Raw genomic sequence first — 15,516 nt, forward strand, 5'->3', positions numbered from 1 at the left:
CACCCTTTGGCGTCAACGCGCACCCACGCCACGCCGAGGAGGGGGGGGGGGCAGCTGTGGGAACGTCAGCACGCCGTGTCCGCCACCGCCCACGCTAGAGCCGCGGCAGCCGCGCTAGCACCGGGCGCGACAAATTACCCAAATCAAGATCCGCCGTCTCTCTCTTTCCTCTGGCTTGGCCTCTCTCTTTCTCCCTCTCTCTCTCTCTCTCTCTCTCTCTCTCTCTCTCTCTCTCTCTCTCCCCCCCTCTCTCTCTCTCTCTCGCTCAGCGAGCGCCATCGCCATCTCTTCCGCCCGGGCCGCCGCGGCAGGTGTCGTCTAGAGACCTAGAGACTGACGGAGAAGCGCGGGCGCCGTCGCGCGCTGGCGGCCATTTTGTCTGGGCCGGCCCAGAGGGGAGCGGGGAGGGGACAGGGAGCGGAGCGGAGAGCGGTGCGGTAAGGTGGGGCCAGGCGGAGCGCAGCAGACAGACCGAACAGTTTTTCGGCCACAGCTCGAAAACCGTTCAAGTTAGAGTGGTACAGTAAGCGAGCCGATTGTAGCTTGTACAGAGACCTACAATCGGCTCGCTTACTGTACCCCTCTATCTAGAACGGTTTGGAAGCTGTGGCCGAAAAACCTTCTCTAGCCGTTAAGTGCGTGCGCCGCCATTTTGTCCGGAATATGAGACAGCTCTCCGGCCGCGCGCGAGGAGTATGAGAAACTGTTGGTGCGCTTATCGGCGCCCGCGCTTCTCCGTCAGTCTCTAGGTCTCTAGTGTCGTCGCGCGGCCCACGCTCACGGGCGTGCGTGCGTGCGCACGTAACACGACGGGCCGCCGGGGCGGGGCGGGGCGGGGCGGGGCGGGGCGGGGCGGGCTGAGGTAGGTCAAGACCACGACCGGGCGCCGTCCGTCGGGCCGCGGGGCGCGCGAGTAGCCTGCGCGTTGTCCGCGCTGGGCGGCGCGGCCACCTCCACCTACGCCGCGCCCCGCCCCGCAGTCCGCCGATGGAATGGAACTTCACAGCGGGCAGCTTCCGTGGCGGCGACGCGACGACGCGGCAACGCGAGGTAGGTAATTATCCCGGTCGCGAGGCGCGATTGGCGTGGCGTTACGGGCCGCTGGGCCGCTGGGCCGCTGGGCAAGCGGAGGGGGAGGGGAAGGGGGAAGGGCAGAGGAGCCCCGACGACCGCCAACCAAAGCCACTGCCGCACAGTGGACCAGAAGACCGGTCACTTTTCGACCAAGTTTGTGAGGTTACTGGTACCAAAATCGTTGAGGCAGGACATGAAAGAGTAGAGTCTTAAGAATACCAGGACGTTGAGGGAGGCCTTCGGCGGCAACTGGATTGAACGCAGTGGCCGCTCAAAGTCGGCAAAACCGGCTACTTTCGGAGATTCAATCACTTTCTGACCAAATTTGTGTGGTTACTAGTACCACAACCGTTGAGGTCAAAGGCCGGGCATCAAAGAGTAGGGTCTTGAGAATACTAGGGCGTTGAGGGGGGCCTTTGGCGTGCAGCGGGACGCGGTCGTGACGCCACAGGCTCCTGCTGCTGGAAAAGCCAGGCGCCATGAGACACGTGGGGCAACCGGTTCTTTACTACGGCGGACAGCCGCGCCGCACTACGGCGCACAACGCACAGCGCCGCGAAAAGCGTTTCATTCTTGCCATTTTCACTCGGCAAAATAATTCTTGTTATTCCAGTCGTGAAATAAAAGTGGGGATTTAATTCGCGGCCGCGCGGCGGCGCCTACGCTACTCTTCCTCCATCCATCTTCAGCGACAAACTCGCGCGGGAAAAGAGTGAAAAACGCAAGAAGGAACCAGACTGGCTCATTTAAAGCGTCTGGTCCCGGTCCCCCACCTTTGGGCCGTGCGACGCGGGGACGCGACGCGGGGACTCGCACAGACCACACCTAGGCGAGCCCGACCGAGCCCGGCCGAGCCGAGCGCCGGACGGACGCAGGCAAGGCCGCCGTCTGAATTCCAAGCCCCTGCCCCTCCCTGCCCCTCTCCAATCCAGTTCAGTTTCTTCCGGACTACACACACACACACACACACACAGACGCGCACCAACACAGACGCGCGGCCAGACTAACTGCTAATGTATACGCTTCACGGCGCGGCGTGGCCGTCGGTGTCCGCGTAGATTCGCCTGTCGGTGTGTTGGTGCGTTCCAAGCTGCCCTAACGAAACGAAACGAAACGGCGCCGCGGGTACTCTTGCGGCTGGCGCCGGGGCGGGGCGGGGGGGGGGGGGGGAGGGGGGTTTCGAACGTGTTCCAGAGCCAAGCGGCACCCCGACGGCCACGTCGCACGCCGAGCGTCGAGGTCGAGGCCCATGCCGCCGAGCCCTTAGCGGGTGCGGAAGGCCACCAGGACGCGGGGCCGCCCCGCCCCGCCCCTCGGTTCGATAGCGGGGCGTGCCAAGCAGGGGCGGAGACAGTTCGTCAAGGCCGGGACTGTAGACATTACAGCGAAAAAAGGGAAAAGGGCTTCAAGCGACGTGGCCGCGGGGCGAGGCGTGTAGCCGCCAGCGCCAAGCGCCAGCCCGTTGTTGTAACGATCAAATAAACGCACAATACCGTCGTCCCTTCCAGGGCTTCCCCCTCGAAGGGCCACCCCGCCCCGCCCCGCCCCGCCCCGCTCCGCCCCGCCCCGCCCCGCGCCGGCGCAACAAGTCCTAGGGCCTTGCTGGCGACGCACTTGTTGCAGCCCGGAGGTGGGTACGGTGAGCTTGCGGCGTTACTCCGACCACACCAAGCACGCACCGCCCTGCACTGCTAAACAAAGCCGAGTCCACCACACTGCACCTAGTCTGCGATATCTAAAGGAGCATCAACGTCACTCAGATGCGAACACAGCAAATTTTCATGCGTTGGTTCAAAGCGGTTCGCCTTTTCCACAGTGTACGTACGACCATCGAACCCGCCGTGCTCCCTCTGCGACGGGTGCAGTGCAGTGCGCCACACTGCCGGGGCCGCGGCCCGGCGGCCGGCAAGGCCACGCCGCCCGCCCCTGGCGGCCCCTGGCGGCCCTTCGCCCTCCCCCGCGCACAGAAAGGTTCCCTTTCCTAGATAGCGTGTGTATGCGCGGCCCAGCAAACAAGGCACGCGCGTCACCCGGCCGACGACGGACGGGCTGGCCAAGCTCCGCGACGTAAATGGAAATTTTGGAAAATCGGAAACACACACAACGTGGAGCCTGACCATGCGCAACCACGTGCGTGGCCCGTAACTCCTTCTGGCGTCCCCCCTCGGCTTCGGCAGTCCGACGGCGAGGCGGCCGCGGGGAGTACGACGAGGACGTCGACGAGGCGTGGGCGGCTGCTCGGAATTTCCCCGGCCGAGTCCGAACGTCCAAACGACGGCGTGCTTGGTGTCCGGAAGGCGCTGCCGTGCTGCCGTCGCGCAGCCACCACACTGACCGCGCGATAACCTCAAGAGCGTCGCCGCGTCTCCCTCGCACTCACGGCGCGGCCCGGCGCGGCACAGTGGGCCAGAAGTCCGGTGGAGGCGGACAAAATTCTAGACGCGTTTTGAGCTCCAGAGTCGCTAACTGGGACTCGAACCGAACGTGTGACCCCACCAATGGATTGCTCTCCGAACGAGGAGTCCATTGGTGGGGTCACACGTTCGGTTCGAGTCCTGTTTAGCGACTCTGGAGCTCAAAACGCGTCTAGAGTTTTGGCCGCCTCCACCGGTCTTCTGGCCCACTGTGCGGTCCGCTATCGGCCCTGCGCTCTCTGCTCGCTCTGCTCCCGAAAGCCTTATCGTTATTAGAACATGTATTTTCAGCGAGGCGGTTCCAACGACCTGCTCTCTAGGAGCGTCGCCGGCCGCCTCGCCGCCCCGCCAGCCCCGCCAGCCCCGCCGGGGCGCGAGAGAGACAGCGCGACGGATTCGGCCGCGTCTCTCCACCAGCGCGAGAGAGACAACGCCAAACCGGCCGGCCTTGGCCACACAGACGCGCACCACGCTCACCTTAGCTCTTCTCTCTCTCTCTCCCTCCCTCTCCCGTCCGCCGTCTTTTCCTGCCTTTTTGTACTTTCAAAATGGAACGGTTTTCATTTGATTTCGGAGCTATTTTCGTCAACGCAGTGCTGCTGGCGGACGGCGTGGACGGCGTGCCGACGGCAGAGAGCGAAATGGGACTGCGACGGACAATAAACAGCCTCGGGGTATCGCCGCCCCGCCCCGCCCCGCCCCGCCCCGCCCGCCTCAGCCGGCCAGCAAACACGATGGGGTTATGCCAATCCTATGTATCGAGTTCAAAGCCCGGCCGACCGTGTTTGGCTGTGTGTGTGTGTGTGAGTGCATGCGTACGTGCGTGTGTGTACGTCCGGGTTTGCCTCCGAGTGCACCACCACAACCCTGCCGGAATACGGTTTCTCATTTTTGTTCCCGTTGCCGGCGCTGCCCGGTGCGATCGAGGATGGAGGACCGAGGCGCCGTTGCCGGTGCCCTCGGTGAAACGCAGTGAAACGCTCCGCAGCACAGTGGGCCAGAAGACCGGTGGAGGCGGACAAAACTCTAGACACGTTTTGAGATCCAGAGTCGCTAAGCAGGCCTCGAACCGAACGTGTGACCCCACCAATGGATTCCTCGTTCGGAGGGCAATCCATTGGTGGGGTCACACGTTCGGTTCGAGGCCTGTTTAGCGACTCTGGAGCTCAAAACGCGTCTAGAGTTTTGACCGCCGCCACCGGTCTTCTGGCCCACTGTGCGCAGAGCTTCTCGTTTTCGGCGTGGCGCGGCCAGTGGCCGCCAGGCCGCCACCGACCGGGCGGGCCCGGTGCGCAGCGCACCACGACCACGACGACGCCGTCGACCGCAGCCCCCAGCCAGCCAGGGCCCAGCCAGGGCCCAGCAAGCCCCCAGCACGGCGCAAACCGCAGACGAGCATCGTAAACGAATCCCTCGTCGGAGTGTACGCGCCTGCACTGCCTTCCCCCCAGCCGGCCCCGGCGGTGCGACTTGACGGACTACGCCAACTCCTCCAGGGTTCACTCCTCTCGGCGGCGAGGGCTCTGGCCATGGCTCTGGCCAGTGTCGGGGGGCTTGGTCTGCATCACGGCGTGCTAGGCGTGCTTACACAGCAACCTCGGCCCGGGGCGGCCGGGGCGCCACCACCGCCTCGCCGCGCCCTGCCGCCCCCGCGCGGCGGACGTGCTATTTTCGCGCCACTCCGCCAAGCAGCGCGAAGCGGCAGCGCGAAGCGGCAGCGCGGCGGAGCGATTCCGACGACTGGCCGCCTCTGTCGCACTCGCGGGGCTCGCGGGGCGTCCCGCAGGGTTCCCGCAGAGCCCACGGGGGTGCGAGCGCGACGGACGCTCTTCGGAGCGGCTCGGGGACCCTCGGGGACCCTCGGGGACCGAGTCGGGGACCGGCCGATTCACAACGACGACGCCACCGAAAAATAACCCCGTCTTGGCCAAGCTGCTTCCGCGCGGCCCCCGCGGTCCCCGCGACCGACCCGCGACGACTGCGCGCACGAGGCATCATTGCGTAACGACGCCCAGACAGCGACGCTAGCGACGCAGCCAGTGGGCCGCCGCCGCGCTGCGGGCTGCCTAGCTCGTGTTTACAAACACCGCCATGCGCTGCTGGAGCTGCACTCGGCGTGCTCCGCGCACTGCTTCGTGCGGCCCAGCGCGGCCCAGCCAGACAGGCCCAGGCCCAGCGCGCAAGGCAAGGCGAGGGCAAGGCCGGCAAGGCCACGCCGATGACGTCACGAGGCCGTACAACGCCGAGGCCCAAAGTAGACGCGCATTATCTAGACTTCCTTGCCCAGCATCAAAAGGCTCGGCGTCGGGGACACTTTGCCTTTCTCGAGACTCCCAGCATCATGGCTCATCTAGCTTCCAAGTTTCAGGACTTTATGCACCCTTGGAGCTTATGGACCATGCACATCAAGGACTTCATTCTTGAATTTCAGCACTACGACTTTGCGGCTTCTCGCTTTCAAGTACATAAAGTGTTGTACATGAATGATGTGCGAAGCTTCCAATTACTTATACAGAACTCTCAGTATAAATTGGCACCTATACTTCCTCTTTCGGGTTCAAGCATCCAAGTGCTTTATGGTAGCATCGACTAGCCTAGGATCAGCCAGCGTCAGACTTGCTTGTTCAGCACCAGACTTTCCAAGCTAGGCTTTCCAAGCTTCATTATTATCTGTGAAGGCACTCAAGCACTCCCGGTCAGTGGGGTTTTGACATCACCCATTCAGCAGCAAGGCTTGGCATCAACTACTGTAGGCACTTCCATTCAGTAATTAGGCTTGGCACTCTCAATTCGTAGTGCCTTGGCATCTAGCAGCCTTCCTAACTACGTTCAGGCACCAGGAACTCTAAGGCAGAATAAATCAATACCTGCTCTGCTCCGCCCAGCGCGCTGTCTTGCTCGAAATTTGCCGCTTCACTCATTACACCTCTCTTTTTCTCTCTCCCCTTGCCCCTTACGCAACGCCAGTCCTTGGCGCCCCAGGCCGAGCATCGTCGCGCATCGTCACTGGAAATGGCAACGCCACTAGTTGTTGGCAGATTGATGACCTGTTTGGTTCCAGCTCTGTGCAAGTATTGAGCTACGCAGTCCTCAAACAAGACTCGAATCAATCGTCGAAGCAAACCTAGGATGTTACCACTGGATTCCTCGATCAGAGGACAATCAATTAGTTGCAGCTTAGGTTGGGTGAGTCCCATTTGACGACTGCGGAGGTCAAAACGTTTCCGATGACGCCCAGAAGGTCACTGACGCTCCAGACAGGGAAAGCCTTGGGCAAAGCGGAGCCATTTTCCGCAGAAAACTCCCGTCACTGGAATGCAAGTGCACCCATGACAACCCGTTTTCCCCTTCGCCAATTGCACGGCAGCGGCAATTTCCACAACTACCTGTTGAAGACGTGGAGGTGGGGTACATATGGCGAGCGGCCAAACGTGGCGTTGGGCAACAAGGGACTCGCAACTCGATCAAAATTCAGAGGGCAACTTTGAGGCCAGTTTTGTTCGCACATTCCCAAGCCAGGGACGTGCCGACGCCGTGGCGAAACGTTCGTGGTACGAGGGTTTCTTCAAAATCAGTGGTGCCCGCCTCTTGTTGTAAATCATCATGACGCCTCGCACAGTAGTAAATGGTGGCTGTACTGAGGTCAAGACGGATTCATAGAAATCCCGGCCAGTTCCCCCGTCTCGAGACAAAACATACAATGAAAACAAACCGGCGGCAGCGAGGCAACGCGGCGAGGTCAAACAGATAACGCGGACGACGCTGGCTACGCTGGCCAGAGACTTTCGAGTCGAGTGGCGAGGACGCTGTGGACGGAGCCGTATTGGTGATGTGCGGGTGCACTCGAAAAGTCTTGCGCCGAACATTTTCTGTATAATGGTGGAAATTCTCTGCATTCTAGTGGTACAGCTGACTTTGTATGATGATTAATTGTACAAAACTCTCTGCAGTTGCAAATAGCATTGGTCACATCGGCCACAGAGCAAGCGACGCTGAAAAATTATAACTAAAAAACCTAGACACAAATGTTTCCCTAAATTTATAAATTTTTGAAGAAAAACTATACAACCAGTTACAGAAATTTTTCCACTTAAAATCACGTTGACACAGAAAACAACAAACTGCCGACGGGCCCAACTCGGGCGAGATTGTGTGCGCCTTTTTTTGCCGTGGCCGCGCGGCGATGCCAAATCGCGTCTTGGTGGGCCTATAGGCGGTCACGTGGCGCCGCGCCACGCCACGCCGCACCACGCCGCGCCACGCCGCGCCACGCCAATGTGAGCGCGGAGGCTCGGCGCGCCGACACTAAGCGACGCGGCCAACGCGGCCACCGAGTCCACCAAGTCCTGGCCGCCGCACAGTGGGCCAGAAGACCGGTGGAGGCGGCCAAAACTCTAGACGCGTTTTGAGCTCCAGAGTCGCTAGACAGGACTCGAACGCAGCATGTGACCCCACCAATGGATTCCTCGTTCGGAGAGCTATCCATTGGTGGGGTCACACGTTCGGTTCGAGCCCTGTTCAGCGACTCTGGAGCTCAAAACGCGTCTAGAGTTTTGGCCGCCTCCACCGGCCTTCTGGCCCACTGTGGGCCGCCAGCCACGACGGGACGGACGGGACGGGTTCGGGTTCCCCGTGGATCCGGGTGCACGGAAGGGCGGACCGACAGACGGACAGACAGACGGACAGACAGACAGACAGACAGACAGGTGGAGGGGAAGGGTCTACAGCATGCTCGAGGCATTCCGTAGAGAGCGCCCAAAAAGACTCGCGTATCTCTCACGCTCTCTCGATCTTCGCGGTCCGGCGCGGCTGCGGCTTCGTCAAAGCACCCAAGTCAGTCTCGCCGAAGTGGGCCCGAAGTGGACCCGAAGTGGGCCCGAAGAGGGAAGTGGGCCACAAGTGGGCCACAAGTGGGCCACAAGTGGGCCCGAAGTGGGCCCCGAGCAGAGCATCGTCTGGGGGCCCACCTGACCTCTGTCCAGACCGACTGGTCTGCGCCTATCCATGTTCCGCATCCAGGAGGAGTCAAGGACACTCACTCACACACACACACACACACACACACACACACACACACACACACACACACACAAACACACAGACCGGCACACGGGAGGGCAGAACGTGCGACGTCGAGCACGCGAGCACGCGCGCGCACAGGCACACACACAGACAGACAGACACACGGTGAAAATTTCTTGCCACTTTATGACAAAAACATGGATGATATTTTCATCACTTTCAAATGATGACGATCTCATCGAAACTTGACGACATTTTCATCAGGCGTGACAACAAAGTCATCAATTGCTTTGATGACATCGTTGTAAGGAAAATTAGCCTTGAAATTGTCATCAAGTGACGACTCAAATTTTCACAGTGCATACGCACACACACACACACACACACACACACACACACACGACGAGCATGAAGACGCATTGCTAACGCAAGCGAGCGGCGATCAAAAATGCTCGATTGATGATAGTAGCGATAATTTGAAGAGTGGAAATTATCTGAGCCCCGCGGTTCTGTTTAGTCACACCTCCGCCTTCGACGACACTTGACCGTCGTGCCCATGGAGGCCTCCAAGTGCACAAGTTGGACACGCGGACGCGCGGACGGGAGTCAGGTGATTCCCCTGCCTCCCTCCGGGCAGTGACTCCTGGCGCGTCCATCCAGACCGTCCAGGCCGCGGTCGGGACAGACCACCTCAATCGCACGTACAGTACACTGTCATAAAAGTGAATGACGACAAATTAGATATTAGAAAAAAAACAAGAAAAAAAGTTGGGGAAAATGTCGTTAAAAAACAATCTTCATTTTAAAAAAATGAAAAGACGAGAAAAACGTCTCTACTCGTTTCGAAATAATTTGATAGCAATCTCTCTCTCGTCCAGGCAAACTTGGTCTGACAAATTCAAAGTTGGCTTTTCAAGTGTCCCCCGCGCAAGTTCTCTGGGCGCGTTCAAACAGATAGGGCGCTGCGAGCAAGGACGAAGTCAAGGGCATCGAAATTCAGCTGAGCCGCACCAGCTGCGCTTGATAAAAAAAAACTGTCAGAAATAAAAAACACAGAAGAGACAGCCGCCTGACCTAATAATCAGGCTTGGTGAAAAAACGTTTCCCAATCGCTTAAAATAATTGATTGGTCGCGTGTATTGTTATAGATCGCAGCCCGATAAATTGTCGCAAGTGAAACTCATTGCTAGAGTAAGTTATGTACTCATTGATAGAACCGTAAATCATCACCTTCATTTATTTTCAAAATAAATACGTCCGCGGAGTGTGAGCGTCCAAAGAGTGTAACCCACACTTTATAGCGACACGCGCGTCGCCACTCTTTTTACGAGGTGACAAGCCATGCTTATCGAGGCGTGCCCATTCAAATGGCCGATGCAAAAGTAAGAGTCTCTCTCTCTCTCTCTCTCTCTCTCTCTCTCTCTCTCTCTCTCTCTCTCTCTCTCTCTCTCTCTCTCTCTCTCTCTCTCTCTCTCTCTCTCTCACTCTTGTAGCTGCCGCCCTCTCATGTCGAAGCCTTGCCTGCCACGGGGCGCCACCACGCCCCGCAGGATTACCTACCAGCGTCTCTCTCTCTCTCTCTCTCTCTCTCTCTCTCTCTCTCTCTCTCTCTCTCTCTCTCTCTCTCATCCGTGCGAGACTCCACACGGGTGCGAGCGAGACAGAGCGACAGGGCGGGGTGTGATAAAGAGGCTCGCGCAGCCAATCCGCGCACAGATAGCAAACCAGCGGCACGCGCGCAAAAGGTGCAAACAGAGAGAGAGAGAGAGAGAGAGAGAGAGAGAGAGAGAGAGAGAGAGAGAGAAGAACACCTGTCGCGAGAGGAGAAGAACATGAGCTAAATGGGCCGACCCGGCGCTCTTTCTCTCTCCCTTCCCTAGTACCTCGCGGTACCTCGTCGGGGGCCTCGGAGGCAGGGCGACGGGGCCGCGCCATTTGAACCGCGACATCACAAACGCACTTGCTCACTTTTAGCGCCCCCCCCCCCCACACACACACACGCACACACGTGCACGCATGCGTGGACGGCCAGCGCCGCAGCGCGCACGGCTTTGCAAACAAGCAGACGACCAAGTCAACGAGGACGGTGAGGGGGGAGGGGACCACCAGAGAGGACACACTGGCGGGGCACGAGGGGGGACGGGGGGGGGGGGGGGACAGTGAAAGAATGCAGACACAGACCAAACTAGAGGGAAACGAAACGAGATTCGACAACGCCGCGGCACCGCGGCGCGCCCCCCGCGACCAGCGCGACGACCAGCGCGGCCGACCCGTGACGTGACGTCAGAAGTCAACATGTCCCCCTCCTTCAGCGAGAGCAAGTGCGTCGCGCGCGCCTCAGTGTGCGTGTGTATATGTGTGTGTGTGTGTGTGTCGGCGTGTGCGCGCGCGCATGCATGCGTGGCCACAGGCAAACCGTCCTGGTCTATTCCGCGCGCTTCGTCTGCGTCTGTGTGTATGTGTGTGTGTGTGCGAGTGTGTCTGTGTGTGAGTGTCTGTGTGTGAGTTAGTGAGAGAGAGAGGCAACAGAGGCAGACAGACAGACTCGGCAAGGAGAGGGGGCACAGAGAGATCACACCCACGGGCTAGTAAATAGGAGCAGAGTACGCTCGCGTCAACGACGTCGTGTATGTGTGTGAGTGCGCGTATTATCGCATCGCCCCACACGGGCTGCTGTCTATAGCCGCCTGGTGCGGCGTGGCGCGGCGTGGTGCGGCGTGGTGCGGCGTGGTGCGGCGTGGTGCGGCGTGGTGCGGCGTGGTGCGGCGTGGCGCGGCGTGGTGCGGCCCGCAGCGCATTCAGCTTCAGCCGCCTCGTCATCGAAGAATGGCCAAATCCGCCGCCATTCAGCGCCGCAGACAGTGCCATGTATCCCACTTCCAGTGTCGACACGGCCAGCGTGCTTACAGTATAACCAGCTGACCCGGGGCTTGGAAGTCTGAGCAGACTGATTCCGAGAGTCGTTTTCGTCGCTCTGTCTCTCTCGCCCTCGTGGGGCGTCCCGTATGGGTGCGAGAGAGACAGAGCGACGAAAACGACTCTCAGTCCGGCCGGCGCACACAAAGCGTGTCCCGCGTTTCTCGCCGGGTAGGGCAGGGCAGTGTAGGGCACCTTTCCCTCCGGCACCTTCGGCCCCTTCGGCGTCGGCCCCCGCGGCGCCGTCTCTCTCGCACTCACGGTGTGCCGTCGCGGTGCGAGAGAGACAGAGCGACGGGACGACTCCTCGGAACGGCCTGCTGCTGTGCTGCTTGCGGTTCGTTCGGTCGGTTCGGTCACGGCCGCCACGACACCCGAAGACGGAAAGCAAGCCAGCCGTCTGATTCCGAACACTGCTTCGTCGCTCTGTCTCTCTCGCACCCCTACGGACCGCCCCATGAGTGCGAGAGAGACAGAGCGACGAAAGCAGTGCTCGGAATCAGACGGCTGACACGTGGAGCGCCGAGGAGGAGTCCTACGCGGTAGGGTAAGCCCGCCCGCCGCCACGCGGCCAATGTTTGTAAACAGCAAACACATTCTATGCACCAATTATTACTGTACTGCCTCGCGATAAGCCGATAGACAGAGATAGACGGCATAGATGTGATGTGCGCACTGAGGCTGACCGCGGCGGACCGCGGCGCCGGGAGGATGTGACAACAACACCGCGCCGCAAGCTCGACCACGGTGGATTACGTTCTCGGCTACTCGGCTATTTCAGGCCAAGCGGGGAAATATCGGGATGGGTACGATACATAATTCGGGAGTGCGGGCGGAGGTCTCAAAGTGCACGCAAAGTCAGGAGTGCGGATGAGATTTGCCACACCGCACCCAGGCGTTTCTTCTGCGGGGGTCCCGGATTCGGCCAGGCCCGGTCTGGGTCGCGGGGAAGTCCACGCGCTGCCAAGCCAACGCGGACCTTTCGGCGTCTCCGAGGCGCCTGCAGCTTATCCTGCAGGTTCGCTCCGAAGAGTGGCCTCCTCGCCTCTGTCTCCGTCGCACTCATGGGGCGCCCCGGAAGGGTGGAGAGAGACAGACGGCCGGCCGCAGTGGCGGCAAAATCACGCCACCTAGACAGCGCGGCCATGTGCGCGTGTGCCCGCTTGCCCGCGCGTGTGGCAGCCACGGGTAGCCACTGGCTCGAGGTGGCCTTGCCGCCGCGCCGCCGTGTGCCGCGCCGCCGTGCCGCACAGTGGGCCAGAAGACCAGTGGAGGCGGCCAAAACTCTCGACGCGTTTTGAGCTCCAGAGTCGCTAAATGGGACTCGAACCGAACGTGTGACCCCACCAATGGATTCCTCGTTCGGAGAGCAATCCATTGGTGGGGTCACACGTTCGGTTCGAGCCCTGTTCAGCGACTCTGGAGCTCAAAACGCGTCTAGAGGTTTGGCCGCCTCCACCGGTCCTCTGGCCCACTGTGTGCCGCCGTCCTCGCGCACGGCGTGTACAGCGTGCTCCGCAGCGCCTGGCCGCCCGTCCACCTGCAGCACGGCCTGCGCGGCCTGCCCGGAGAGAAAGGCAGGGAAGGCACTGCAGGCGCTGCCGCCGCGGCGCTGCCGTGGCGTTGCCGGATCATCGCGCGACAGCAGCGCGTGCAGTTTCCCTGCCCTGCTTTCGGTGCATTCCGCAGGGGGCCCGGCCCGGCGGGGCCCGGCAGCCAGGCATGCCGGCCAGGGGAGGGGGAGGGGGGGGGGGGCAGGCGGGGCGGGCAGGGCAGGGACCTGTTGGCGCGGTTGGGCCGGCCAGCGCGTCCGCCCAGCCCAGGCACTGGCCCAAGCTGCCCAGGCCGTCGGGGAGCAGGCCCAGCAGGCCCAGCAGGCCCAGCCAGCAGCAAGGCCCCGCTCGGGTTAATCGTATCGAAATGACCCTGCCCCTGGCGGCGTGGCGGCGCGGCGGCCCGGCCCTCTAGACTTCCACTCATCCTGTTCGAAACCTGTGGCTATCCAAGACGCCGTGCCGTGCCCCCTGGCCTGGCCGGCCTGCGCGGCCCCGCTGCATCGAGGTGGCGCGGAGTGGCGCGACGTGGCCGCGGCATCCACGGCACACGACTAGGAATCTCTCTGGACGGGAAACGGGTCCAATTTTAAAGAAGCAAGCTTCGGCGAGCGACCGTCATAAAACCCTCATTAAACCAACAAAAGGCGCGCGCCACGCGTTGGCACGCCATGGCACACCTTGCCACGCCATGCCTCCGTCCGCCCGCACCCGACTCCAACTTCGCGGCCGACTTTTTCGGTCTTCGGGAGTCGTTCGGGTCTCGTCGGCAGCGACCGCGGTGGAGGGGACGGCTGCATGCTGCAGCTAGCTGCAGCGGGCCAGCACCCGAGTGCGGTCGTCGACGAGCCCCGAAGACGCTTTCGGGAGTCGTCCGCGAAGTCTCGGCTGGCAGGAGCGTGGCTGGAGACGGCAGGCACGGCAGGCCGTGGCAGGGCGTGGCAGGCCTGCGTGCCCTGCGTGCCTTTTGTTGCGTTTATGAGGGTTTTATGACGGTCGCTCGCCAAAGCTTGCTTCTCTAAGATTGGACCAAGGCATACGGCGCTTCCCGTCCAGAGAGATCCCTAGTCGTGTTCCACGGCATGGCGCGGCGCAGCGCGGGGAGCGAGTCAAGTGATTGCCAAGCAGGGGCGAGGCGGGCGAGGCGAGGCGGGCCGGGCGACGGGCCGGGCGACGCGAGCAGGCAGCAGCAGCAGCGGCGGCGGCAGCAGCACTACGTCGTAGAACCACGCCGCGCCACACCGCGTCACGTCCTTCAGCGCGCGCAGCACGGCACGGCGCGGCACCACACGGCGCTACGACGTCACACCGCCACGCGCGGTGGACCTGTTGATCGGCGAGTCCCTAAGGAACTAAGGAGCGAGGTCCTGGCGGTTGTCTTCAAGTCTTCACCTCCTCGTAAGCTCGTAAGCGCCTCGCCAAGCTCACCTTCCAGCCGGCCGAACTGTTGCTGTCCCCCTTGTCCTTGAAGTACGCCACGTTGTGCACCATCCACTCGTAGATCTGCGACAGCGTGAGCCGCTTCTCCGGCGCCGTGGTGATGGCCTGCGTGATGAGGTCCGCGTACGACAGGTTGCCCCACGCGTTCCTCCGCGTCGAGTTCTTCTTGGCGGCCGCCGCCGCCGCCCCCGACAGCACGGCCATGCCCGGGGTGGGCGGCGCGGGAAGTCCCAGACACATGCCGGGCGTCATGGTCGCGCACTGGCCCTCCAGGCCCTCCAGGCCCTCGTCCACCTCCTCCTTGATGTCCACAAAGTTCTCCGGCCGCGGCAACGGCCAAGTGTTGGAGCGGGCTCGCGTCTGCGGCTCCATGTCGAAGCCGCAGTCCAGCAGGTCCCCGTGTAAATCCATCTTGAGGATCACTCACTGGCACTGGGTAACCACTGGGTAAGCACTACGCACTGCAAGTCACTGACACGCGCACCGAGTCACTTCCACGCACTGACAGTCGCTCACACGCACTGCTCACGCACTGACACGCGTCGCGAGGCCCGTGCGCACTGCGGGCATCGCGTTGGCACGCGCACGCACTCGCTGCTAAGCACGGACGCTGCTCGCAGGCCTCAGATCAACCCGTTTCGTTCGCACCCTGGCCGCGACCGGCCGAGCAGATGCGATCGCTAGGGAGACACGTAGGCGACTGGTCGGGCTCGCTCGCTGCTCGCTGGCTGGCTGGGCTTGCTTGGCTGGCAGCCGCTGCGCTGCGCCGCGCTGCCGGCTGGCTGGTCCTCCACGCCGCGCCGCGCTACGCCGCGCCACTACGCCCCGCCACGCCACCACGCCGGGCTGCCGCGCTGCCGGGCCCGAGCGAGTCCGTGCCTTGGCTGGCTGGCTGCGTGGCTGGCCGCCGGGCCCGAGTGGGCCCGAGTTGGCCCGAGCCCGATCTGAGGCGCAGAAGACCCTCCCCGCCCCCGCCGCCCCGCTGCCCCTCGTGTCGCGCCGCCGCCCCCGCGCCGCTCCCCTCCCCCCGCGGCCGCCCCGTGCCGCCCCGCCCCGGCTCGGCGCGCGACGCTCGCCTCGGCTTGGTGGTGCTCGGC

General features: G+C 62.1%; 1 protein-coding gene across 1 annotated transcript in view; it reads right to left on the bottom strand.

Annotated features, from left to right (window-relative positions):
• LOC117647609 (forkhead box protein O-like) overlaps nucleotides 1-15,168 on the bottom strand; it is a 36,756-nt gene extending 21,588 nt beyond the window's left edge. Inside the window, exon 1 of the mRNA XM_034389456.1 lies at nucleotides 14,408-15,168. Coding sequence (XP_034245347.1) covers nucleotides 14,408-14,830 — 423 coding nt within the window. The 5' untranslated portion in view covers nucleotides 14,831-15,168. The remainder of the gene's footprint in view (nucleotides 1-14,407) is intronic.
• Nucleotides 15,169-15,516: the final 348 nt, after the last annotated feature.

Source organism: Thrips palmi, unplaced genomic scaffold, assembly GCF_012932325.1.
Source record: "Thrips palmi isolate BJ-2018 unplaced genomic scaffold, TpBJ-2018v1 HiC_scaffold_2, whole genome shotgun sequence".
Taxonomy (NCBI): domain Eukaryota; kingdom Metazoa; phylum Arthropoda; class Insecta; order Thysanoptera; family Thripidae; genus Thrips; species Thrips palmi.